We start from the raw sequence: 25,326 nt of genomic DNA, 5'->3' as shown, positions 1-25,326 counted from the left end.
TCCCAGAGAAAGAATATTTCGAAAAAATTACCTTTAATTAGAATTCATCTTTTTACTCTTCTAAAAATGTGTTTTCCACTTTCGCAATCAGTTTTTAATCCAGCACCTGTCTTTTTTCTTATACTCGCAGAATCTTCTAAATGTAAAAGTAAATTCTGCGTGTAAAGTATGTAAAGTAATATAAAGTAATAAAGTTTCACCAAACAGAAATTGCTGTTTTTTGAAAAAAAATTTATTAACTAATCTGTGGTCCCGATAAACCATTCTACAGAAGAGAAAACGCTGAAAAAAGTTTTTTAATTTCTCCCCATAACGCCAATTGACTTCAAATCTTTTTTACTATTCGTGATTTTTCCTTGATCTCTAAATGATTAAAATTTTTCACTCTTCCAAGTATCTGCTTTTGTGCATACTTCAAAAAATCAGAAAAAGGCAATGGTTAAAGTAATATCTTACGTAATGAAGAGTCCTACTCCCTCTCCCATTTATGCGGCCATGAGTAGATTATTCAGAAAAGCTCTTACGACAGAATATGCCAGCTTTGAAGAGCTCTTACACAGGAGCAACAAAGTCTTTATATGTATATAAAAGTTACAAAAACCTAAGATAGAGGTATACAGTTGTATTACCTGTCTGAGAACCGTAATATATTCTGGGCTCTATGGATAAACTAAGAACAACAAAGAAAACTATCGAAAAACTGGGAAAGTTCAGAGCATTGCAAACCTTTTTATACCCTAACCTTGGAAATTTATAGCAACTGTAGAAAACTTTCTGCACTGGTCCGAATCGAAATCTCCTCTAAAAAGCTTAAAGCTTTCTATGATTTTTCTATTTTCATACAGCAAATTATAGATTTTGTCAGTGCACGAATTAACTAAAAATTAATCAACCCCAGTTTGACGGACCAAGACGTTGTGGAAATTTCGTAGTGTTCTTTGAAGGCTGCAATATTTTAAAAGAACTTTTTGTCCGTTAACTGAGCAGATTATAAGCATTGGAAATGTGCTTCGGAAAATTATAATAAATGCAATAGGCATTCTTCTTTAGATACAAACTTCCAATTTCATAAACAATTGTTTATATTTCCCTATATACCCAACCAGTCCTTTCCAACCCTATATATTGATTCGATCCGAAGACGTCTGTTACCATTCTAATGTAGGCCACAACCACAAGTTACTAGGTATTGAAAGGAAGGCTTATTAACAGTTAAACAACGAGGCTGTTGTTGGAAATCGAAGTCAAGCTCAAGATATTGCAAGAATTCCGAAGAGTCAAGTTATATTAGAGATAACCATGAAAGTCTAACTTATTCTTCTCTTTTCTTCAAAATAGAAATAAAAAGACACTAGCTGAAAATAATATAAAGTACCTTTAAAATATAATACTTCACAAAGATACGAGACACAAATTTCTTACACAAATTTCTTCTAGATTTGACGCCCAGCAGTGCTGATCACCACTGTCCTACGCTATGACATCAAGTTACGATTTAAACTCTATACAAATTCATAAAGATTGTCTATATTTATAATTGCAAATTCGTAGCAAAAGATATCTTTAGATAAGGTGGAACTAGCGAATCTGGATAGTATAATCCGCTAAACCTCGTGTCATAAATGCAAAGGAGTTGAGATTACATGTGCAATGAGCGTCATTAAGTTCAATTACTCGACCCTTGAAAATTGAGAGGCTTTTTAAGAAAGCATGTTGACTCCAAGCCACAATTAAAGTTACATTTACTCTAATTCATTGTTATGTTATGGTTGTAATTAGGTTAGAGGCCTAGATACCTTTAAAATAAAAAAGGATATTGCATACAAGAAACACAGTTCTTATATACCGCAAATCCTCGATTAGCCCCCTGAGGGCTTATTCATTTTTGATATTTTTGGATGGGGGCTTATTCGAGGGGGGGGGGCAGCCTCAGATGGCAAAATTCATCAACTTGAGGAGTTCCAACTTGAGAATTCACAGTAGCAGTGGGGGCTTATGCGAGGGGGGGGGCTTATTGACAATTTTTAGTTCTAGGATGGGGGCTTATTTGAGGGGGGCTTTTTGAGGGGGGCTTTTGAGAATTTACGGTAATCCAACATTGGCGGTTCTGTTGTCCGGCGGGTGGAAACTCATGTTGGAGAATTTTATTTCAGGAGTAGGGGAGGGGGCTGTTTTGAGTGAACCTCCCGTAAAACATAAAAACGTGCCTAAAGATGCTTCTGATATTCGATCTGGACCAGCCAACTTTTAAGGGCTACTTTACAGTCAAAAATATGTTAAATCGCAAAGTTTCGAAAATTCACAGAATTTTGAAAATTAGACCAATTGTGAAAAATAGGCTTAGTCCATTGCAAATGACTGAAAGATGGCTTTCTCAGTCAATTCGCCATACATTACGTACAAAAAATTCGGTGCCAAATATCCCGGTGAATTTATTGTCGGTGGAGAAAATTTCTGGATAAATTTCGATGAAAATTTGAAAATTTTCGGTGGAAAGAAAGAAATTTGGTTAGTTAAGAAATAAACACATTTTGTAAATCACCTTCAACATAAATTAACTGGAAAGCAATCGTAAAAATAAAAAAAATCAAACATTCCATATCAGCCAGCCAAATAAACGGAACTGAAGAGAAGGCAAGAATTTTTTCGGCTGCTGCATCTCAAGTTGCGAATTGGACCTTCGAAATTCTATTCTGTTGAGGAAATAAGTATGAATTTAGGTCGAATTGGCACACCTATGACAGTCTGGCTCAGGTATTCTGCGGCTCGTATTTTTATCAATTGTATAAAGATACACACATGTACAAGGAATGAAACGTAGACAAAAATTCAGCTTGTCCTAGGATGGGAGCAGAAAGGGCCTGTGTAAAAAATGTGGGTATTCAAGATTTGTAAAAGAAAGTTGAAATTAGCAAACTTCAATTTTTAAATTGAGAATAGAGAGAAAAGTTTACAACTTTTTCTTTCGCCTCTTTTATCAAGCAAATAGCATGATTTTAGCCTCAAACCAGGAACTGCAACTTAAAACCGTCCTTGCATACGTCCTTGCAATCAGAATGAACTAGAAAGCATAAACAACGCGATGATGAAAGCTCTTTTTACAACATCGGATTGTGTCAGTTTGATGCGAGGGACTATTAAAATAATACAATGGGGAACATACTGGTTGGCTTCATCATTCTCACGGTTTCGTTCAAAGACATCCAAACAAGAAAACAAAGGGAAAAGGCCATTTGCCAAGATAACAAAACGAACCAAATGATAAGAAGAAAAAATATTGAACTGTAAATTCGTTGAGATACTTATTAAATTATTTTAGTTCAGTTTAGTAAAGATACTTTTAGTTTTCTTTAAGGTTTTGTTGACAAAACTTTACAATTTTAAAAAGAAATGATTATGACGTTTTACTTTGCCAATCTATAGGCCTAGAAAGAAAAGTTGAGTTAATATGACTTACGTTCTTACCTCTTCTTCAGCATGAAGAATAGAATGATGATAATGAGAACAATGGCAGCATGACACCAAAGACGATTCCAACAATAGTTCCATCGCGCGTAGATCTTCCACCATTATCTACAAAAGTGACATAAAATCTCAGATTATACACAGCTCCCACCCTGAAAAATATCTTTGCATAAATTTTAGACTTGAAAGTAATAGTGAAGTTGTCTGGCTGCACATCAAAGAAAATCAACTGAGACCGGAGGTTGGTTAACCAAATTTCAAAAATATGATTTTTTGTGCCTACTGTCTACAACATGAGAAGTATTCTGATTTCAAGTAGATGACATTTCACCAACGCGTCTGAATGTTGCCCACAACGAATATGTTTTCAAATCCCCCATCTACAAAGCAATGATAAAATTTTAGCCATGTGTAGGTGCTTTTTTGGCGAATATTCAAATTTGTCAGCAAGTAAAGGACATCTCGCTCACTTTGAGGCAACTGAGGCCTAAACACCTCACTAAAGCGAAAAAGCTACCAATTTCACTCCTTACACCTTATTAATTTAAAACAAATTAAAAACATTCCAGCCTTAGATCTTCGAAAAATTAACAACAGTCAGCATGAACTTTATCGTACTGTTTCTTATAAAAAAAGAGTTTATTTCACTCATGTGTTTTCTCAGAAACCTTTGAGCAGTTTAGAAATTTAAAGTAGTAACAAAGTTTGTTGTCACGCTATATGTCACGCTTAATCCAACAAAGTTTAAAAATAACATGATGACGTCATCGGTGACGTCATCACTATTGAACATATCGAGGCTTGTTAGGGTTAGGATTAGGGATAATAATCCATCAAAGCTTTGGAGATAATAAATGCAAAATCGATTAATGTAGTCTGCATCTTAGGAGGGTTCATCTTCTGATGAGATTTCTTGGAAGCATTGAATGCTGTAATGAAAGGAAGTGGATTAGAAGAAGCCCTTGAAGAAGTTTATGGGAAGAGCTGTTCCCCATATCTTTTCTGGGAAGGATGTGTCGAGACACATCCTTATCGAGTCTGCATTGGTTTGCAAATTAATGACACAATTGATTGCATCTGGACAAGAGAATCGTGATAGCTGTGAAGAGATGGAACGTCCTACATTTGAAGAAGCGACAGTGAAGATTGAGGACTTGTGCTCTGATTTTGAAAAATTGAAAAATGAATTCAGAGAAAAGCATCACCGTGACATCAATATGCAATGATTCCCAACCCTCTCAAAGCTTACGTTCAATCTCGAAGCGTACAAGAAGTATCTGCACACTGTCAGGCGCAGTGAGCAATTTTGGTCAGGCTTATGGATGGATTTGGACATTGAACAGGTGATGATGAGAGCATTGAAGAGCAACGGTGGTCTGACGCGAGAAAGAGGTATTTCGGAATCTACTCGCCAGTTATGGATCGGAAGTATCCATAGGTGTGCAGACATACCCAATGCAATGGGTGAATCGACTGGCGCATATAGGAAAACTAGTGAACAGCATGTTCAGTTAGGCCCAAGCAGAGAGACAATAAAGATCTTACGTTAATCAAAGAATAGTTTGATCGCCACAACCCTTTTGGTGAAGACGGGCAACATCTTAAAAGTCTTTCAACTGGCTTGATGGTGCGAGCATCAAGAGAAAAGAAAGAGTTCAAACATTTGAAGATCTCTTACCTAAGACGAAAATGAGGAACAATACAGTGACCATCAATCCAACTATACTGTTTAGCCGTTTGTCTGCCTTGGCTAACTTCCAAAGTAACATTACTGAAAACTCCTGCTATGAGCTAACTCTAGAGCCGACGTCACTCTTTAAACAAGGTATGATGAGAAAATCGACTAAAGCTGTTCTTAGAAATCACTTACTGGGTACAGAGAATGCAACTATCCCGACTACAAATGACGTTTGCGTGGTTGATGGTGATGCATTGCTCCACAAAGTCCACTGGCTAAAATCAACGTATTCTGACGTGCTTGAACAGTACATTGCATTTGTAAAGCAAAGATTTGGGAATTACACTTGCGTTAACGTTGTTTTTGATGGATACTTAGACAGAATGTCAACAAAAGGTCAGGAGCCTCTTCGTCGAATGAGCAAAACGCCAGCTAGCATTGAAATCACTGAAAGCTCAAAAATTACTTGTAGCAGGGAAGCATTTCTGGCGAACATAGATAACAAGGATAGGCTGATTAAGTTGCTTTGTACTCGGTTAGAGAGGGAAAGGTTTGTCGCAGTTCAAAGTAATAGAGACGCGGATATCTCAATTGTGAAGACTGTCCTTGAGTACGCAGAAACTGGTAGATATGTTAGTGTGATGGAAGAAGGTACGGATATATTGGTTCTCATGATGAGCCACTGGAGAGATGGATTGGGAGAATCGTTTTTTGGAACAGAGAAAAAGGAAAAGAAAAGGCGACATTCAAAATTGTTATACTGGAGCATGCGGGACCTTTTATCAACACAACAGTACCAAGAAGCACTTCTTTCTGCTCATGCTTGGAGTGGCTGTGACACAACTTCAGTTATGCACCAAAAAGGTATAAAACTGAAATAATAATAGCATGATAGCTTTGTACTGCATTACCTATAATGACATTCACCTTGCAGTTGATATTAGGTACTAGGAATACTACAATGATATGCCACTGTTCATCATTTAGAAAACTGTTATTAGAGCACTCTGTTTGTTATAGGGAAGCTGAAAATCCTGAAGCAGTTAGAATCGAGAGAAGGTGAATACTTGAGATATCAAAACAATTTGGGAATTTGTCAATGACTCAGCAAGAGATCGGAGAGGCAGGTGTTCAACTGGTGGTTAAAATGTAAATACATTTCTATTTAAGATATTTAATAAGCTTCTGAAATAAAATATCAAGCAATAGTATCACCAATTTGAATCAACTAACTGAATTTTGCACACTTTATTTTCCAGCTACGGTGGCAAGAAATGTGACTCGTTGGCTAGTATACGATATACCAAATACATTGAAATGATTACAACGAGCAATGTAGTAGAACCAGATAATCTTCCTCCAACTGGAAGAGCGACATACTACCATGCTTTACGAGTGCATCTTCAGGTTCATGACGTTTTTTCTCTATTTAATAAAATTATGACAATTCAAATAACTGATGTGGACGATATAACCAACACTGTTTTTATTCCTTTTCTAATTAATAGTTAGTTTAAGTAGGAAAATGACATATTAGCTTCTTTATTTTATTCACAATATGATATCAATTCCCAAAATTTTTTTGAACTTCCAGGTACACAGTGGAAGCATTTAGACCTTTGCTGTCTAAACCCGCAAGACTGGGGATGGAAAATGGAAGACGGTATATTTCAGATTTCTGTCGTGCAATCTATAAAAATTAATCACAACAATCCCAGGCCAATCCAGTGCAACATCTCGTCCTAAGTCCAACAAACAGCGTTTGGAACAAAATGTTGCACTAGTTTAGCCAACCATGTTAGACTTCGTTGGATGATGGCAAAAAAGTTGGTTTTGGCAAAAGAGTTGCATGATGTTTGGCGATCTTGACGTAAGTTAACTTTGGTTAAAAATGTTTAATATTCTTTGATGATTTTGGAACTGTTTCACAAATTCATCCAACATTTCTGATTTTAACTGCACATTATCCACTGCAACATTTTTCTACTCAAACTTGTGAAGCAAGGCAGTTCGATTCATTCCAAAATAACAACAAATAGCGAAAGCCAAAAATAGTCAAATGCTGGTTGAGGTGTTCAAACGGATCAAAATTTTCCCAACAATACATTCAACACCTATTTTGGAACTAGAGGTAACTTGTGACATACAATTATTGGGTAAATGTTGGATCGTTCAAACGGGTTTTAAATCACATTGTTCTAAAAAGTTTTGTACCTTTGGAACAAGATATTTGAGTGGTGTGCAAACAAAAATATTTTGACATTCCTTGACAGTGTTTGGAGCTCTCGATACCTATAAGCACCATACAGCAGAAAGAAGAGACAACAAACTGACCAAAATATTTTGGCACAAAAAACCACCTTGGTTTTATCCAGACTGTCCTCAGTGGCGGATCCAGACTACCGCCATTACCGCTCGAGCGGTAGTCAGATTATTCAAAAAATTATAGAAACAAGGATCATTTTCATGTTTATCCTAATACTTTAATTAAACCATAATTAATTATTGAAAATATTTGATCGCGCTGCAAACCTAGCCTTTCTTCCTAGGAACATGCCTGAAATTTCCACAGAGACAAAAATATTGTTTAATCCTTATCGCTATGGAAATTGCGTGCCAATTGCCGAGCCACATGTTTGCAAATAGAAGGCTAGCATGGGGGATGATGAAATCATGGCTTGCTAGCTAGGGGGGTTGAGTCGGTGTAGAGCGGATTCGAGCTGCACTGAGCGGTAGTCAGCTTGCCTAAACCAATCAAATGGTCAGAAATCACTGTCAACCTGGGGGGATGCATACAAATTTTGTTGACAACCAATGAACAAGCGAGTTGACTACCGCTCAGATGGGGGGTTGAAGTAGTACTGCCGCTCAACGCGGCTCAAATGTTACAGAAAGATGGGGGGATGCCTACATATTCTGCAAGTGGGCAAACTGTAATTTCAAAGCCGATGTGACCCATTATTCTGTACAATACACAACTATTCCTAGGAATATATTTTAAAAGAATATTAAATTAAAAGTCAGGCCCACAATATTCGTCAAAAGTATGATTCTTTGTTTAACAAAAGTTGCTCTCAATAATTGCAAATTTTATCTAGCTTTTTAAACTTCGTAATTTTCAACAGGTCTGTTATTGTCCGACTAAATGCGAGTTTTAGGCGACACTTCGAAATTCTGCCAAATGTATCTTTTTTCTAATTCTATGGTGTTCCTCGTCTAAATGCCGTAAATTTTTTTAGAATATCCATCCTCAGAATATTGAATAAGATTATTTATTTCTTCTCAAGCTTGTTGTAAGGATACATGAAATTTCAGTAAAGCACCGCTTGTCTCTTGAAAATGGTCTACATAAGAAATTATAGAAAGCAATAATCATTTTAGAAAACCGGGTATGACCAAGAAATGGGTGTGGTCTAAAGGGTGTGGTCAACCCTCTATCTCATTTCGGCGGTAGTCAGATTTTTGGCTGGATCCGCCACTGGTCCTGTAGGACCCTTCAGCGTATGCCCCTTTACCAACAGCGTTGTATGCAGAGATACGAATTCTATAGTCTTGGTCGCGATTCAAATAAAGGAAAGTGTATTCAAGAAAGGGGCTTCCGTCTGTGACGGTCATATTTCGCACTGTCTCTGTTCTATTTGGGTAAAACAACTCCACAAGATAATTGGATATTCCTGAATAGCCCGGACTGGCAGGCTTCCTCCATCCAATTCTAATAGATGTATACGTTGATTCAATCAATCGTACTTCCACTGGAGCAGTTGGGACGTCTGATAGAGAGAAACAGCGAAAATGATTATCCAAAAAATCTTTTGGTGGTACAAAACTTAAAAATGACTTTGAAAAATTTTTTGACTCATACTAAAGCTTTTCGTCTGACATTCTTAAGATTATAAAACGTCGGAACATAGATCGAAAAAACTATACTCTAGGAAATATATAAACCCAGTTGTTGATCAAAATAGGCCAATCAGAAACGCGAGCACATGACAGTTGAGGTTGCCCAATCAGTGCCGCTTGCCTGTGGAAATTGTTAGCAATGGAGTCCTAAGGTGAAAAAAAACTCCTTCTGTCTACACAATATAGGTTTTTTCATGTTTATGTGATAGATTCCAAAACTTCTCGATAGAACGACGATCAGGCTTTACCAATAATCCAAGACATGTCACCATTATAGTTTTTTGCACAATCTGGGTTTTCCAGTAAATGCTGCCCGATAGCAGAATCGCATGTTTTGGTTGTTGTTTTACATGCGACAAAACAGAAAACATAAACAACAAAATAATGTCCGCTATTAACATTGTCAAAAGGTATTCGAAAAGCAGAGAAATTAAACTATAGAAAAGGTTGGATGGATTGGTCAAAAGTTTGAATCATGCGCATGCCTAGAAAATGAAATGCTGGGTGAAATGTTGGATGGAGTGGTCAAACGCATCCAACATTACATCCAACATTGAAAAACAAAATTTGTTTTTGACCGTGATCAAACATCATCCAACATCGATTTGCAAATGTTGGGTGACCCAACATGGGTGCTCAAACGCATCAAACATTTCGTCCAACATTGGTTTTCTGCATGTTGGATGAAATGTTGGTTGCGTTTGACCACTCCATCCAACATCTTTTTTTCTAGGCATGCGCATGATTCAAACTTCTGTATTGTTATTTGAGCCGAGGTGAATCCAGAGTGATTTGTGAGCAACTTTTTTTAAAAGTTATCGAGTGAAAAATGTAAAGCAAAAGCAAAGTGCAGAATGAAATAATCTAACAATTAATAGCTGGGGAAAGGGTGTCGGATTAGGATGAACGTAGCACTGACGAGGAGAGTCACAGCAGGGATGGCGATCTAGATTTAGGCGTAGTCCTAACGGGAAGCTTTACGTTTCAACGTGTTGTTTTCGAAATCAGCTATCATTTTTCACTTTTATCTTACGTGCCTTTTTATCTTCTGTAAACAAGTGCTGCAAACATGTCGCTGCGCAGGCGATGCACGGTGATGGAAATGTTGGATGAAATGTTGGATGAAATGTTGGATGAAATGTTGGGCGAAATGTTGGATGAAATGTTGGATGAAATGCTGGATGAAATGTTGGATGAAATGTTGGATGAAATGTTGGATGAAATGTTGGATGAAATGTTGGATGAAATGTTGGATGAAATGTTGGATGAAATGTTGGATGAAATGTTGGATGAAATGCTGGATGAAATGTTGGATGAAATGTTGGATGAAATGTTGGATGAAATGTTGGGCGAAATGTTGGGCGAAATGTTGGATGAAATGTTGGATGAAATGTTGGATGAAATGTTGGGCGAAATGTTGGATGAAATGTTGGATGAAATGCTGGATGAAATGTTGGATGAAATGTTGGATGAAATGTTGGATGAAATGTTGGATGAAATGTTGGATGAAATGTTGGGCGAAATGTTGGATGAAATGCTGGATGAAATGTTGGATGAAATGTTGGATGAAATGTTGGATGAAATGTTAGATGAAATGTTGGATGAAATGTTGGATGAAATGTTGGATGAAATGTTGGGCGAAATGTTGGATGAAATGTTGGATGAAATGTTGGATGAAATGTTGGGCGAAATGTTGGATGAAATGTTGGATGAAATGTTGGATGAAATGTTGGATGAAATGTTGGATGAAATGTTGGATGAAATGTTGGATGAAATGCTGGATGAAATGTTGGATGAAATGTTGGATGAAATGTTGGGCGAAATGTTGGGCGAAATGTTGGATGAAATGTTGGATGAAATGTTGGATGAAATGTTGGGCGAAATGTTGGATGAAATGTTGGATGAAATGCTGGATGAAATGTTGGATGAAATGTTGGATGAAATGTTGGATGAAATGTTGGATGAAATGTTGGATGAAATGTTGGGCGAAATGTTGGATGAAATGCTGGATGAAATGTTGGATGAAATGTTGGATGAAATGTTGGATGAAATGTTAGATGAAATGTTGGATGAAATGTTGGATGAAATGTTGGATGAAATGTTGGGCGAAATGTTGGATGAAATGTTGGATGAAATGTTGGATGAAATGTTGGGCGAAATGTTGGATGAAATGTTGGATGAAATGTTGGATGAAATGTTGGATGAAATGTTGGATGAAATGTTGGATGAAATGCTGGATGAAATGTTGGATGAAATGTTGGGCGAAATGTTGGATGAAATGCTGGATGAAATGTTGGATGAAATGTTGGATGAAATGTTGGATGAAATGTTGGGCGAAATGTTGGATGAAATGTTGGATGAAATGCTGGATGAAATGTTGGATGAAATGTTGGATGAAATGTTGGGCGAAATGCTGGATGAAATGTTGGATGAAATGTTGGGCGAAATGTTGGATGAAATGTTGGATGAAATGTTGGATGAAATGTTGGATGAAATGTTGGATGAAATGCTGGATGAAATGTTGGATGAAATGTTGGATGAAATGTTGGGCGAAATGTTGGATGAAATGTTGGATGAAATGTTGGATGAAATGTTGGGCGAAATGTTGGATGAAATGTTGGGCGAAATGCTGGATGAAATGTTGGATGAAATGTTGGGCGAAATGTAGGATGCGTTTGACCACCCGCTGAAAAATATCAACGAACTTTCTAATTTTTTGGGAATAAATGTTGGATGCGTTTGACCGGGGCTTTAAGTAAGTAAGTTTTCTGGCCGTTGACAAATTGGAAAGCAGCGAATTCTTATGAATGAGTTTCTTTTTGGCCTTTTGTGTCTACGTCTCTCTAGAACAGAAGTTTTGACAACCTTATCGAAACCGTAATCATTTAATTTTTTAGTAAGCAGTTTTTTACGAATAAAGGACGTAACTGCATTTTCTAACACATAAGTAGATATTCGATGGCAGAAATTACTAAAAAAATTTACGAAAAGCTAAAAAATGAACAAGGTCAGATAGGTTTACGCTGGTTGTATCAAAAACAAGAAAAGGATTTTTTAATGAATGTTTTAATGAAGGTTTGGAGTCCTGCACATATGCATCAAAACAGTTCACTGAAAACTTTTGGATTAAAAATGTGTTACTTACGACCAACTTGAACTTTTACTTCCGTTGATATCTTTCCTGCAGGACCTCCATCAGCAACACATCTTACTTTGGTCACCCCTTTTTGAAGATTGTAAAAACGCAAACGACTGCTTATTGGGAGGCTTGTAAAATTCCCGGTTACCTCAGCATTTTGCCCAACTTGATTATTTTTATCATCGTAGGTGCCACATGTCAGCTTTGGAATAGGGTTGCCATAAACATAGCAAGTTGAGTTTAAAGTCTGGCCTTCTTGCAGAGCAAAAATAGTTTGACCAGTAGTGGATGTTGTTCCTTCAGTCAAGCAGTTTCGGAACTCTGGTACCTCTGGAATAAAGGGGAATCAAAAGTTAAGAAGTCAAGAGTTGTGTAAACAATTGCAAGTGTTTTTTAAAGGTGTTGGCTCCACCGCACAAAACTTGTCTATAACAGTTCCCCAGAACAAGACAACTTCAATTGTGCACCCAAATCTTAAAACATTATTTTTTCTGGGATAGACATTTCTTTATCAAAGTGTCTGCAAATGTACACCTGAGCACATGGTCATTGCAAAATGTGTCTGCTAGTAACTTGTTCCTGGGAACAGCATGCTTGTGCGTTTTTAGGTTGTATAAGACTAATATTCTATTAACGAAAAATGCAATTTTATCATTTTTAATTTTTACTTTTCACATATGCCAGGAGAGTAGAAAAATCTACTTCAGAAAAGTTGTGGTTATCTAGGTGAACTTGGATATATTCAAAAATGCTAATAAGAAATAAACTTAAAGACTCATTGCTAACAATGAGCCATTGCGCTTCGTGAGCATCACATAATGCATTTTTAGACAGTGTGAAATCAATTTTGGTTAATCCGTAGAAAATTACTGCCATTGTTTGGACCGTCGCCACGCTCGCAAAGGCCCATTGTTAGCAATGAGTCTTTAAGGCCATAATAAAAGAAAAGGACAAGGGAGATATCTTTCATGCCTATGAGACCAAAGGAAGAAAGGTAAAATTCATCTGATGATATGAGGTATAGCTGTTTCTGCAGAAAAAATGAATGAGAATGTGATGCTATTCTACGAAACCACTTCTACTTAATAAAATTTACCTTACTGAATCATTGTTAAGCTTGAGAACATATGTGAGGGATTGAAATACCCCAACACTGGAACAAGGTTTGGTTTTAGTAATGGAATTATAGTGAGAGACTTTCACAACAATAGTGAGAAAATTTCTTTAAAAAACTAAATCGGAGGTTTTCTTGAACTTTCTTCATAAACATTAAAATGCACATTGCAAATTAATTAAGTCAGAGCTGGCACACAGAGTGGCCAGTTTTTGTTAAGAACTAATTTCAATGTGCAAACATTTGAAAAAAACTCTAGCACATTAATACACAAACATACAAACCATATATTTTTATCTTGTAAATTCCACTGTTAGTAGGGCTAAGATCTGATGCCAAAAATGTGCAAAGAACATCTTTTGCGTCACTGAAATCAATATTACGAAGCTGGAATCCAATTTTTCTTTGCCCAGGATCATCAATTGCTGAAGCTCTGCCTTGGTATTTAGTAACCAAAGAAGCTGCAGCAGTACCTTTCTTTCTTATCACAAAATCTGATGGAAAGCCACATAAAAGACTGCCACCCTCAAGACTGCTAATGTCGTATGTCCAAGTAACCTCAATGCTCTGAGATTTGTTCCCAAACTTATCCACAAAAGTTCCAGCAGCAGGATTGAATGACTGTCCATCTACAAAAACCACATAAATATGATTTTACAACAGAAGAGTACAGTCTTTAATTGATATTCCATTGACACTCCAGATGCATTATGTTGTCATCAACAGAGCTGGTGTGAGCTGCCAATTATAACAACACTTGCGACAGGAGAAAATGTTAAATTTAAAGTGTTCCTGAAGGCCTTTCTAGGCCTTATCTAGGGAGTTGATTGCCCTTTTCTTTGCCCATGCCAACACCCTCGCAGTACCACTTAAGCAACCTAATAACTGCACTGAGAAAAATGTGTCTCACTAACCAAAAACAAAATGCACAGGAGGAATATTTGACAGACCATAATTATCATGGAGATTGTAATGACTAAATCTTTTGAATTTTCGTCACCATGTTTAATCAGCATTAGGTTGTATGCTTTTGGTGTGTACTAAATTGCTCTTTGTCAATTTATATATATAAATATATTATATATATATATATAGAATCAAAGAAAACACTTTTGTAAGACGTTTCGCTTTCGCTTCATCAGTAATAACTTTACAAAATCAGAGGAGCCTACTTATCAACCTAAATTACAATAGAACACTACAATACAATAGAAACCTAAGGGGCACCTGCCTAATACAATACTTATTGTCAAATGTGTTAGAAGGCAAACTGTTATGGGGAACTGGGAGAGAAGTGAAAAGAAAGGTAGAAGAAAGAATGTGATGGAGATGCTGGTGTTGACCGTCTCACAAGAGATAGATGAAAGCCATAAAAGCAAAAAACAAAATAACGAGAAGATAAGCTATAAACAAAAGAGCCGGCATTAAAAATTAAAAATATAAAAAAAAAAAAAAAAAAAACTTTTAAAAATTTAAAACTGTAGAAGAATATATAAATGTCCTATGTATCTACCTGCCTAGACCCATCAGAGAGAAAGTATTCAAGCGATATTGCCAAAAACTTTCTCTCCTCCTATCATTACCTGTTAACCTATCTATGACCTTAACACTTATGTCATTCAGAAACCCCTGATGTCCTTCCTCAGAAAAATGTCTGAAAAATTCCATCTGGGGCACTGAAGACCCTAAATTAAACTTACGACTACACGCCTTGTAATTATTAAACCTAAGCCTAAAAGGCGTGCATGTGCTACCTACATACTGGACTCCACAGACATTGCACTCAATTAAGTACACAACATTGGACGAGTCACAGTTAAACGAATAGTTGATCTTATATTCTTTACCTGTAGTGCTAGACTTAAAATTATCGCTGTTAGACATGACTTTACACACTTGACATCTGGACCTCCTACAACACGAACTTCCCCTGTTATTGTGTCCCTTCTCCCTCCCACTTGTAAGCCTAGCCCTCACCAAAATATCCTTAAGATTCTTACACCTCCTAAAAGCAACTACTGGTGGCACAGGAAACACCTCCTTGTGCTCTTCTGAACCAGTGAGCAAGGTATGGTGTTTCCTGGCAATGTTCCCCAAACCATTAAGTGCCGGATGGTATGTAGTCACGAGTGGAACCCTGTCAGCCCTCCCTTCGTTGGTTTTCCTACTTCCCGCTTTTTCCAGAAGAGTCTCCCTTTCCAGAAGAGAATATATATAATCATAAGGCATATATATATATATATATATATATATATATGCCAAGCCAAGAGGGTGTTGTTGATTTGAGAGAAGCATATATCCAGCATGTGAGCTTATCAAAAATGTTCAAAAGTCAGGTAGGTTGGCATATTGTTCCTAGCAGAGATGTCATTGGTAGTGACTCTCAGGTGGGGGGCCAGCACAGTTTCAAATGTTGAAAGCCTGGGAAGGAAATTTAAATCATGGGAGTTTAAAACAGGAATAGGAAACATTAAGTTGTTATGGTGGAAATTTCTGTACATTAGAATGACTAAATGCATAGACTATATGGTGGTGCCATAGTCAAATAGAAAAAACCTTGGCCTGGAAGCCAGGCCTTTCCCGGAGGTACGGGCTATAGCAAGGGCCTTTTTCAGCCCGCGCAGTTTTTCAAACCAATGTCTCATTTAGTCTGCATAGTTTAGCTTCCCAATGTTTGTACTTAATGCAGTTATAAATAGGAAATTTCCGTTTCTTTATATAGCACATGTTTGTATTATCTGCTAAAACTTGCAATGGAATAAGACATGTGTTCACATGAAAGGAATGACATATAGCATGCTTAATGCTACTAATAATTAAAGTGTGAAACATTACACCATGCTTTCAAATATGAAACAATTTATTTTCAAGTCATAACATATAAACTAGGCATTCCCAAAAAGCTACATTTGACCAGCAAAACCTAACAAAATATTCCAAAAAAGTTATTTTTTGTCTCATTTTAAGGAATGGTAATACTAAATTTAAGGTAGTAATACACACAAAAATGTCTTTTTAAGGTGAATAATGTTTAGAGAATTTGCAAGGTAATGTATTTTTGTCTTTGAAAATACTTCAATATAAGCTTGATCAAATGAAATTTAATCATGTTTAATATGTGACAGGGTACGCCTTTTAGGTGCCCCTTGGGCTTTTGTTTTTTGGGCACAAATTGCACAATTGTAGAGTTTGTGTTTATTGTAGCAGTGCTCGAGTAAGCTTTACATTGTGTCTTTTATACGGCTATAGCAACAAGCATGCAAGTGTGCATTGGCCTTGGGTATATAAACTTTGTCTTAGCACAGTTTCATTCTCACACGTTGCACTACAACTCGGAGTTGGACTTTGGAGAGGAAAGGTTTTCCTTTGCGACCCTGCCCACCCAACCCATGTCTAGATATCTTCAGGAGTTTTTATTTACATGCATTTTGACTTTCTATTTCTTTTTCTTCGTGCATTATTTAATGGCCGTATGGCTTGCGACTTTTGCAAGAACAAGGTGCTGCTAGTCGGCGGAAGAAGGCCATTGTTCTTCTTCTCAACCCCCTCGAAACGGTTGGGGTTTTATTTATGGCCGTCTTTGCGATTGGCGCACCGACAGCCCAAAAATAAATGGTTCAAATGATGAGAGAACACCACCTTCAGTCTTATGATTGACAATGGAAAAACATTCTGAGAACCATCTTACCCTTATATGCTAATGGTTTTGTTTAGTAACCTGGAACAAATATTAAAAAAAATTAACAATATTTCTGCAAGCGCTAAATAGCCCACATCGCCCAACTGGCAAGGGCTTTTTATAGCCTGTGTTGTTTTTTCCCAGAGAGGCCTGCTGGAAGCCTATTGTTATAACGCTTTGTTGCCCAAAATATTAGTCACATGGTTAAAATCTATGCTAGCAACACCTAGATAACTGGTCGGTTAATATAAAGGATATGTTTGATAAATCATTTCATAGCTTTAAATGAGAGAGATCATACAACTTCAACATTTTTAGATCAGAAAAGATAGAAGTAGATGGTGAAGAAAATGTTCAAATGCAGTGTAAATTTTCATAGGTATGTAATTAAAGGTCATTTCTGTCAAATTCTGTATCGAATTTTCTCTGTAGTCAACTTTCTTTTAAATCAAGAGCTTCTCCAGTCAACACTTTGTGATCATGTGGCACAACTTTTGGTCAATTCGAGTTCATTTTGCAATTAAAGGACTCAAACAAAAGGCTTCCATATTGACTCTGGTGGTGCACAGAATTAGATTTGAAGAAAGTCCACAAATGTTGGAGAAGAAGATTGAAAAGAGTTTAAAAGTTGACACATTAATACATCCAGTTTATTGGTTTGTTTTACTCCTGTGAAAAACATATTTGGGAGCAGAATTGGAGATGATGGGTTAATTCACTGTGGCAGCCTCCCAAAGCATAATCAATGGGTTTGGGCCCCTGTAATAACTGCCTGCAGGCCCAGGGGCCCAAAGGTCTGCATTTACAATGCTAGATGGTAGCTTATTCCATGAAGTGTTGATCCGTAGGCTGAGAAACCTCTTCCTTACGTCTTTTCTGCAGTGCTCTTTAACAATTTTTAAGTTTAGGCTGCAAGTTCTACTTTCTTCCTCAATACGAAACAGGCTTTCAGTGTCATAATGATTATGCGTATATTTGTAGACTTGAATAAGGTCATCCCGAATCCTTCCATACAAAAGACTTGGCAGCTTCAGTTGTCTAAAGGGCTCTTCATAACCTAGATCTTCTAGGCCTTCAACTAGCTTGCTGGCTCTCCTTTGGACGTTCTCTATTAACTGCACGTCTTTGACATACCAAGGTGACCATACTGTATTTCCATACTCTAGATGCAGTCTTACCAAACTCTTAAAAAGGCTGTTGAACAAATCTCCATTCATTTAACTAAAAGAACGCCTTATCATTCTGCATAGCCGATTTGCTTTGTTTGAAACAATCTCAGCATGATTGCTAAACTTAAGGTCCCTATCGACATTCACAGGTTTTTATAAAGCAGTGCCTCTGTCTAAAATTATTGGGAGGCATTTTATTGCAAAAGCACCTTAAAAGCAATGAAATAACATTGGAGGCCAAGGGAAAGGATCTTCAAGCCTTCTCGAACTCAAACAGGCACAAAAACCTACTCAGATTCTAAAAAGTGTACGAAAATGAAACCTGTGAAATTAATTGGCGTGAAAAGACAAACCGATTCCAAAATCGAGACCGTCATCCGCGACCACGCGTCTTATTTTCAAATATTACAATACAATAATAGAAGCCATGTTTTTTTAATAACTCATCCAATATCTTGGGTTGATTCATGGTACTGTAACGTAAAATCTTGTCTCGCGATCGTCAAAATCACCTGTAACTTGAGGTGATGCCGAATATGGCCTACTTTTCGCAAAGGAACACCACTGTGTCGTAAATAAAATCTTGTTTGAAAGATACTTTGTTTTACAGTCAAAACTACTGAATAAAAATCCCAAACAATGTTAAAATCCTAATGATCTGACGTTCAAATAGGCCCACTAAACTTGAATCGGTACTGGAAGTTTGCCATTGTGGCGGAATCGCGGAAACTTATCGGCCAACGGGCGTTGACCTGACTAAACCAACATCCGCAACATAACCGCCATCTGGAAATCGACCACTTTCGCGGTAAAATTTTGGTGCAAATCACGCTTTCTTATTCCTATCAATAAATTTAATGCAAATCCTTCGGGGTCATTAACAGGGAGAACCATCCCTGTTCTGCTAACCGCCATTTTCAAATTAGTGCGGCGTGCATGGTTAACAGGCTTCTCAGTACGTTAATATCAATAGCAAGTTAAAGCACACTTTGCCAATCAAAATAGATAAACTCATGTCGAATGGAAGGTGTAATTTACTTTCTGCTTAGTAATCTCTTTAAAAACCTCAAGACATGTATGTACATACCAACTGAGAGTTTCCCATGAAGTGCGGCAAGTGTGCAGAACAATATAATTTCCAAAACCGATCGACCCATTTTCGTTGTTAGCACGATACTCTTTTATGATTTCCAAACAGAATGACATTCAATCTTTAAACGATTAACTAAGATGTCTGATTTTCACGATGTGTGCTACTGACAAAAAACCCCTAGAATAACACGGTCAAACCTTCCTCGATCGAAGATACCGCCTACTTGCCTTTATTCTTTTTACCGAACAATTGTTAGCGCCCAGTCCACAAACAGCCATGAAAACAAATGGTGTCTCATGCTACTAATAAGTCATGCTTTTGAAGGAGGGGAATCCTAGAAATGTCAGAAATCTGTTACACTCTTTCTCTGTTAGAACGATTTTTAATCAGAACACGAGCATCAAAATTGGTCATAAGTTAAGAAAAATTAAGTAAAAGCTGAGCTACTGTAAAATGCAATTTTGAACAATGTTTTATCTCAAATTCGAGGACTTTGAATTTCGGTGAATATTCAAATTTATCAGCAAATTTAGGTCTGAACACCTCCCTAGAGCGTAAAAGCTAGCAATCACACTGCTTACATCCTATTAATTTAAGAACAAATAAGAACATTCCAGCCTAAGATTTTCGAAAAAAATTAAGAGCTGAACGTAAATTTACTGGTTCTTACACAAAAGAGTGTAGTGAAAATGAAATAAATTTCTCTTTATATCCGCCCGTACTCTTTGTACGAGTTTTGGATACGGTTAAAACTGATCGCAAACTTTATAGAGGGGTGTAATCTTATTATGTTCAGTTCAGTTTCATATCAAAAATTCATCTGCATGCAAAAATGCAAAGCAGACTAACCTTCTACAGGTGTTTTTAGAAATGTGCCCTGTTCAGGGCCGGCAAAGCTTATATGAAAGGGTAAGGGCCAAAAATTTAGGTTACGAAATTTGTGAAAGGGTTTAGTAAATGGCGCTACCTTAGTCCTTTGTTGGCGGGAAGGCAAAGTTTAGAAAAATAGGACTCTAGGGATGGCCAGAAACTGCATCTAGAATGGATTTTGGCTGAAGGAAAAGAAGAGACAATGTTGCTTCGATTCAAGAGAAAGAATTTTTTGTAAATCAGCATTGAAATGATACATAAATCTACTCTGTTTTTTATCTGATTTGAAAAGCTGAATTTAAAAAGTACCATTCGCACACCAGCTACCTGAAAGGCGTGACACCAAAATCCAGTTATCAGTAACAACTCCCCCAATCCTTGCCCTTGAAATCCGCTCCAGCTGCCGATTCTTCACTTCATATATTCTCAAAAATTTTCAAGCAGTTTCTTTTCCTTCGACAGCTGATTTTTCTATTTTTGTAACCATTTGAGAGTTTGTTTGTTAGTAGACCTTATGAGTCAGGTTTTGGCCCCAGAAAAAACCGAACTACTTTTTTTAGCATCAAGTTTATTCTGGACCAAGTTATTCGATCAATTGCCAAATATATGCATTGTACAACTTGGAGAACTGCCTATTCCTTCGATTAAATTCCCATATCCAATGTTCTTTATGTCTTCTCCTGTAAAAACCTACTAGCCAAGCTTAGGTAAGGACATTTTTTAAGAGAATACTAAGCACGCAAACGTATAAGATGGTTGACTACATTTTTGCAGATTTTCTTTAAAACAAATTATTTTGCTCTAAAGCGAAGGGAATGTCTCGCAGCCACCGGTCTTGCCGGCCCTGCTGTCAAATAAGATATGTTGTTTAGCAACTTGAATCCATAGGGCTCTGCAGAAGGAGGCAAGCATACCTGAAAGGGATATGGGGGCAGGACACCCTCTGCATACATATACTTCAACCAAGCTTGTGGTATTTCAGATAAATTTGGTTTCAAACGCCCGCTTGAGAAAGGATATTGTGACGCCCCTGATAAGCGCAAGGCATTTTGTAATCACTCATAAACATTAGAAAGCTGAATCAGGGGCCGTACAAATAGGGAGCCGCAAAAAATTGAGTCCCTTATTTGTAATATGCCTTTTTATGTTTATAGAGACGATAAATGTCCCTTGAAATATGGCGTCCATCTCAATTTGCATTTCTTCATTCACGTCTTCTTGAAATATCTAAATCCTCTTGAAACAGATGACATAATAAAAGTTCGTTGGATTATGTAAGGCTTTCATTGGATGTTGATGAGGTATCCAAAAGACAATGGGCGTGCCTTTGTATATGAGTCAGGATGGTAAACAACGGTACTGAAAACGAAAACATCTTGTTCTGAGAGTGTCCGTTTCCAAGTGAACGCGATGTAGCCTGGTGCCGGGTGACAGTGCGCGAACAAGAAGGCATCCCGTCGCAGTCACAAGCTCTCATGAACGATGTGGTGCGGTGGGAACCAGTGGTGGGAAACTAGCTACAGATGGTGCGCACGTTCGCAACAACCTTTCCCGGGGCTGGTCGCGACTAACAAATGGCTTTGTTATGATAATAAAATTAATCGAAATTTTTATTGTATATGTTAATTAGATTTATTTCATTCTCACACCACAAAGGTCATTTCTCATAACATCGTATTGTTCTCTGTCGATTTGCGATTTCCTAACTGTGATTTCACAAAGCGGTCCTATATTCTGCCTCAACAAATGCACAGGCTATAGCCCTGTTTACACTACAGAAACTAACCTGGGTTCGCCCCTGGTTAAAGCTAACCCAGGTTAGATTTGTGTAGTGTAAACGCAAACTAACCCAGGTTAGCCCCAGGTAGTTAGTCAACCAATCTCGAAAGGTGGGTTCGCCCTAGGTCGAACCTGCGTTAGTTTAGACTAAAGTGTAGTGTAAACGCTACCCTGGGTACCAGACTCACGATATAAAAAAAATAGAGAGTCTGGTCTAGTGCGCCCCATTCTCGTTCTGGTGAACTTACTTGAAAGAAGTGAAGTCTATTTAACAGACTAGGCCTGTGAAACAAGATTGTCGGATAAATAACAAAGATACTCAGTAGTCAGAGGAGTTTTGGGAAATCTTAAAGCAAATGTATTTTAAATAGTTCTGTAAAGTTGGCATTATTAATACAGTGGTAATAGACACTTCTGCCTCAAGATTCCAATCAAATCAGGTTTTAAACGCTATTTGACAGCAAAAAACATGTGCGAAGCATGAAATTAAAGTTAGCACAATGCAGTTATTAAATGTTAATCATTATTAAATTTCGTATACAACTTAAAATAAGTCTTTTGTAATTTTCCACATAAATTGTGTGTACTTTCAAAGTCTACTTCCTCACTGTGAAGGCAGCGCGCTTAGACACCGCGGCGGTTAGAATCATCACGTTGGAAGGTCACCACAGCAAATATGGGCAATATGACAAGCGAAGCCCCGTATACCGGGCGAAATATTAGCCATAACTGATTTACTTGTGTTTGTTGTTGTTTGTTCTTGGCGCCTTGCGGTGTTTTTTATTTACTGCATTTCACTACAAGGCCTAATTTCTTTGCAATGAGAGGCACAGCCTGAAATATCAGCATCAGAGACTTTCCAAAGCCAGTTGGCAATATGGCGAAGGTGTCACTTCTCTCTACAAACAAGGCTTCCAATGCTGTTCTGTGTTGAGTTCCACAACATGTGAAAAGTATTCTTTGAGTACAGTTTTAGAAGCATCTTCAAACTAAATCGTTACGGTCGCTAGCATTTATTTATTTCGTGTTCTGTTCAATGTTTTACACCAGAGCTAAGTTCATTGTTTCGCTGTGACCTTTGAACGTACAGAAATCTGTACACTCGCTCCTGATTGGTTAATATCAGCACACCAGAACGAGAATGGGGCGCACTAGACCAGACTCTCTATTTTATTTTATACATAGTGAGTCTGGTACCCAGGGTATGTAAACGCAAACCTGGGGCGAACCTGGGTTAGTTTCTTCAGGACGCATGCGTAGTGGCAGACATGTTGCCGAGTGCAAACAAAGCAAAGCGCGAATGCACAGTTTTCTCATTGTACGAAGCCCGCACTGGGAATAATTGTTTTAAAGTGAATTTATTATATTTTGTAAAGTTCGCAAACACTATACATGTCGACTGCCGCCATTTTGTTTATCCTCACCTTCAATTTGTCTTTGTTACGCATGCGTCGATATCAAACTAACCCAGGTTCGCCCTTGATGCCTCTTATACTACAAAGTCGACAGTTTCCAGCGTAAACGCATCAGGGCTCGACCCGGGTTACTTTTAACCTAGAACAAACCCAGGTTAATTTGTGTACTGTAAACAGGGCTTATGTATTTATTACTGGGGACACGGCTTCTGGTAGCCAGACCTCTGTCTGGAGCACAGGCTAGGCTTCTGCTCCCAGGCGGCACTCCGTCGACCTGCCTATTTACAGTCTTCCCTTTTTGGCAAATTATTTTCAATAAATTTTGGCTCTTATATTTTCATCGATAATAAAAAACCATATTTTGGGCACTTTGTGAAAATGCTCGGGGTAATTTGGTCTCATCTTGCGATTTAAACGATTCTTGAAATTAAATCAATATCTGGTGTGACAGACAAACTAGGATCATGCATGCCCCAATTGTTTTACGAAGCAAATAATTCAAGAGCTGCAATAAAGGGCGACAGAAGCCTTGGCCCCACTTTTGTCAGCCTTGCCCCCTCTCCACTTTCAAACTCGTGGCATAGAACCTGAGAGTCAATCTGATACACAGCAAAAAGGCTTCCAAAACAAGGATTTCTTTGATAAGTCCTTCGGGCTGACATTGTGAGTGGCGTGGATATGCTTCCAATGGCTAGAACTACCCGCTAGATTTTGACAATACCTTTTGTAAAACCACTTAAAAGGGGGTTTTACCAACGAGAGTTCGTTGTAGGCTGAAATGCTCAAAAATACGGCAACGGCAGATAAAATCAAAATTCTTCTTTTTACCGCAATTATTCGACTAACGACTGAAAACAACAAGTTCGTCAAATAACAGCACGGCTTTAACAGGCACGGCAAAACTGATGAAGCAACCCTTCATGTAGCCTGCGCGCAGACTCCACTGGTTTTCCAACCTACGAGTTTAGTTACATGAATCTAAGTTTAGTTGAATGGAAAGTTTTAGGATTCATGTAACTAAACTCGTCGATTGGAAATCCAGTTGAATCTGTGCGCAGGCTAACCTTCATGTACCCTTAGCAGAGCCTTGAAATAACAATTACGTAATACAAAAAACATATTTACAGACACTGATGCAATCACAGCACAAGATGCAATTCTCACCTGATATTGTCCGGAAGGGAACCCTGCGTCGTAACACTTTTCTAATCTGATCGCTCTTCTCCTAAGATATCAACGAAACCATCTAATGAGACACCATCTAAAGATTTCTAATAAAACTGTGTGTACCAAATTTTTCTGCAACAAATCAATGCATGCCTGAGGAAATAAACATGAATTCATATTTGCAAAGATTATGTTGAGATAAATAGCGCTGATATGGTAGCGGACAACTCCAAGAAGAATATATCACAAATTACATACTGTACATTTGCACCACATGCGAACCTGCACCACAAGCCAAAACTTCCTCGAGTGAGTTCCTTTACAAACTTTCTAAAAATGAAGTATTGATGTGCATTGTGAGCAAAAGCAGAATTGGTACAAAAAGCACTACAGTACTAATAATTAGACTAGCTCCAGGCGCGGATCTAGGCCGGTTGCACAGGTTTCAAAAAACCGGTCAAGTTCTAAGAGCTATGTTTCTCTTTAAATCTTGAATTTTTGATCTAAATTTCAATTGCAACAATTGCTGCATTTCTCCCTGACTGACTACAGTTTTTCTGTTTATATACTGAATTGAACCTTCACAAGAGTTTGACAGAGTTCCCAGCTTTCTACTTTATCTTTTATCTCATTCAAAATCGAGCAAATCAGCAGCCATTCGATGTGACAGCTTGGAGTATGCTATCTATGCGCCAAATTGAAACCGGTGGCTATTGTTTTCTGAAAACCTGTGAAAACCGGCGCCCATATATTTCCCTTATGCGAGAAAAACCGGTGACTAAAAAGCATACTCGACATCGATATCCATAGCTCGAAAGGATGGACGCTTTAAAACAAAATTATACAACATGGAATACG

The 25,326-nt window shown here is 37.6% G+C and overlaps 1 protein-coding gene across 12 annotated transcripts in view; it reads right to left on the bottom strand.

The window, feature by feature from the left end:
* The window catches only part of LOC135684431 (uncharacterized), a 51,513-nt gene that overhangs the window by 5,403 nt on the left and 20,784 nt on the right, over nucleotides 1-25,326 (bottom strand). Inside the window, exons 3-9 of one of the 12 annotated variants that reach the window (XM_089114885.1) lie at nucleotides 24,727-24,798; nucleotides 24,466-24,526; nucleotides 13,581-13,925; nucleotides 12,189-12,512; nucleotides 3,749-8,913; nucleotides 3,466-3,573; nucleotides 1,268-2,693 (exon numbers count right to left, since the gene is read on the bottom strand). In XM_089114885.1, coding sequence (XP_088971011.1) covers nucleotides 8,570-8,913; nucleotides 12,189-12,512; nucleotides 13,581-13,925; nucleotides 24,466-24,526; nucleotides 24,727-24,798 — 1,146 coding nt within the window. In that variant the 3' untranslated portion in view covers nucleotides 1,268-2,693; nucleotides 3,466-3,573; nucleotides 3,749-8,569. The other 11 variants (XM_089114889.1, XM_089114890.1, XM_089114888.1 and 8 more) reach the window with 11 other exon arrangements.

Source organism: Rhopilema esculentum, chromosome 21 (assembly GCF_057945365.1).
Source record: "Rhopilema esculentum isolate cy_ngs chromosome 21, ASM5794536v1, whole genome shotgun sequence".
NCBI lineage: Eukaryota > Metazoa > Cnidaria > Scyphozoa > Rhizostomeae > Rhizostomatidae > Rhopilema > Rhopilema esculentum.
The sequence above is the reverse complement of the archived record's forward strand: the minus strand, read 5'-3'. Positions and strand labels throughout refer to the sequence as shown.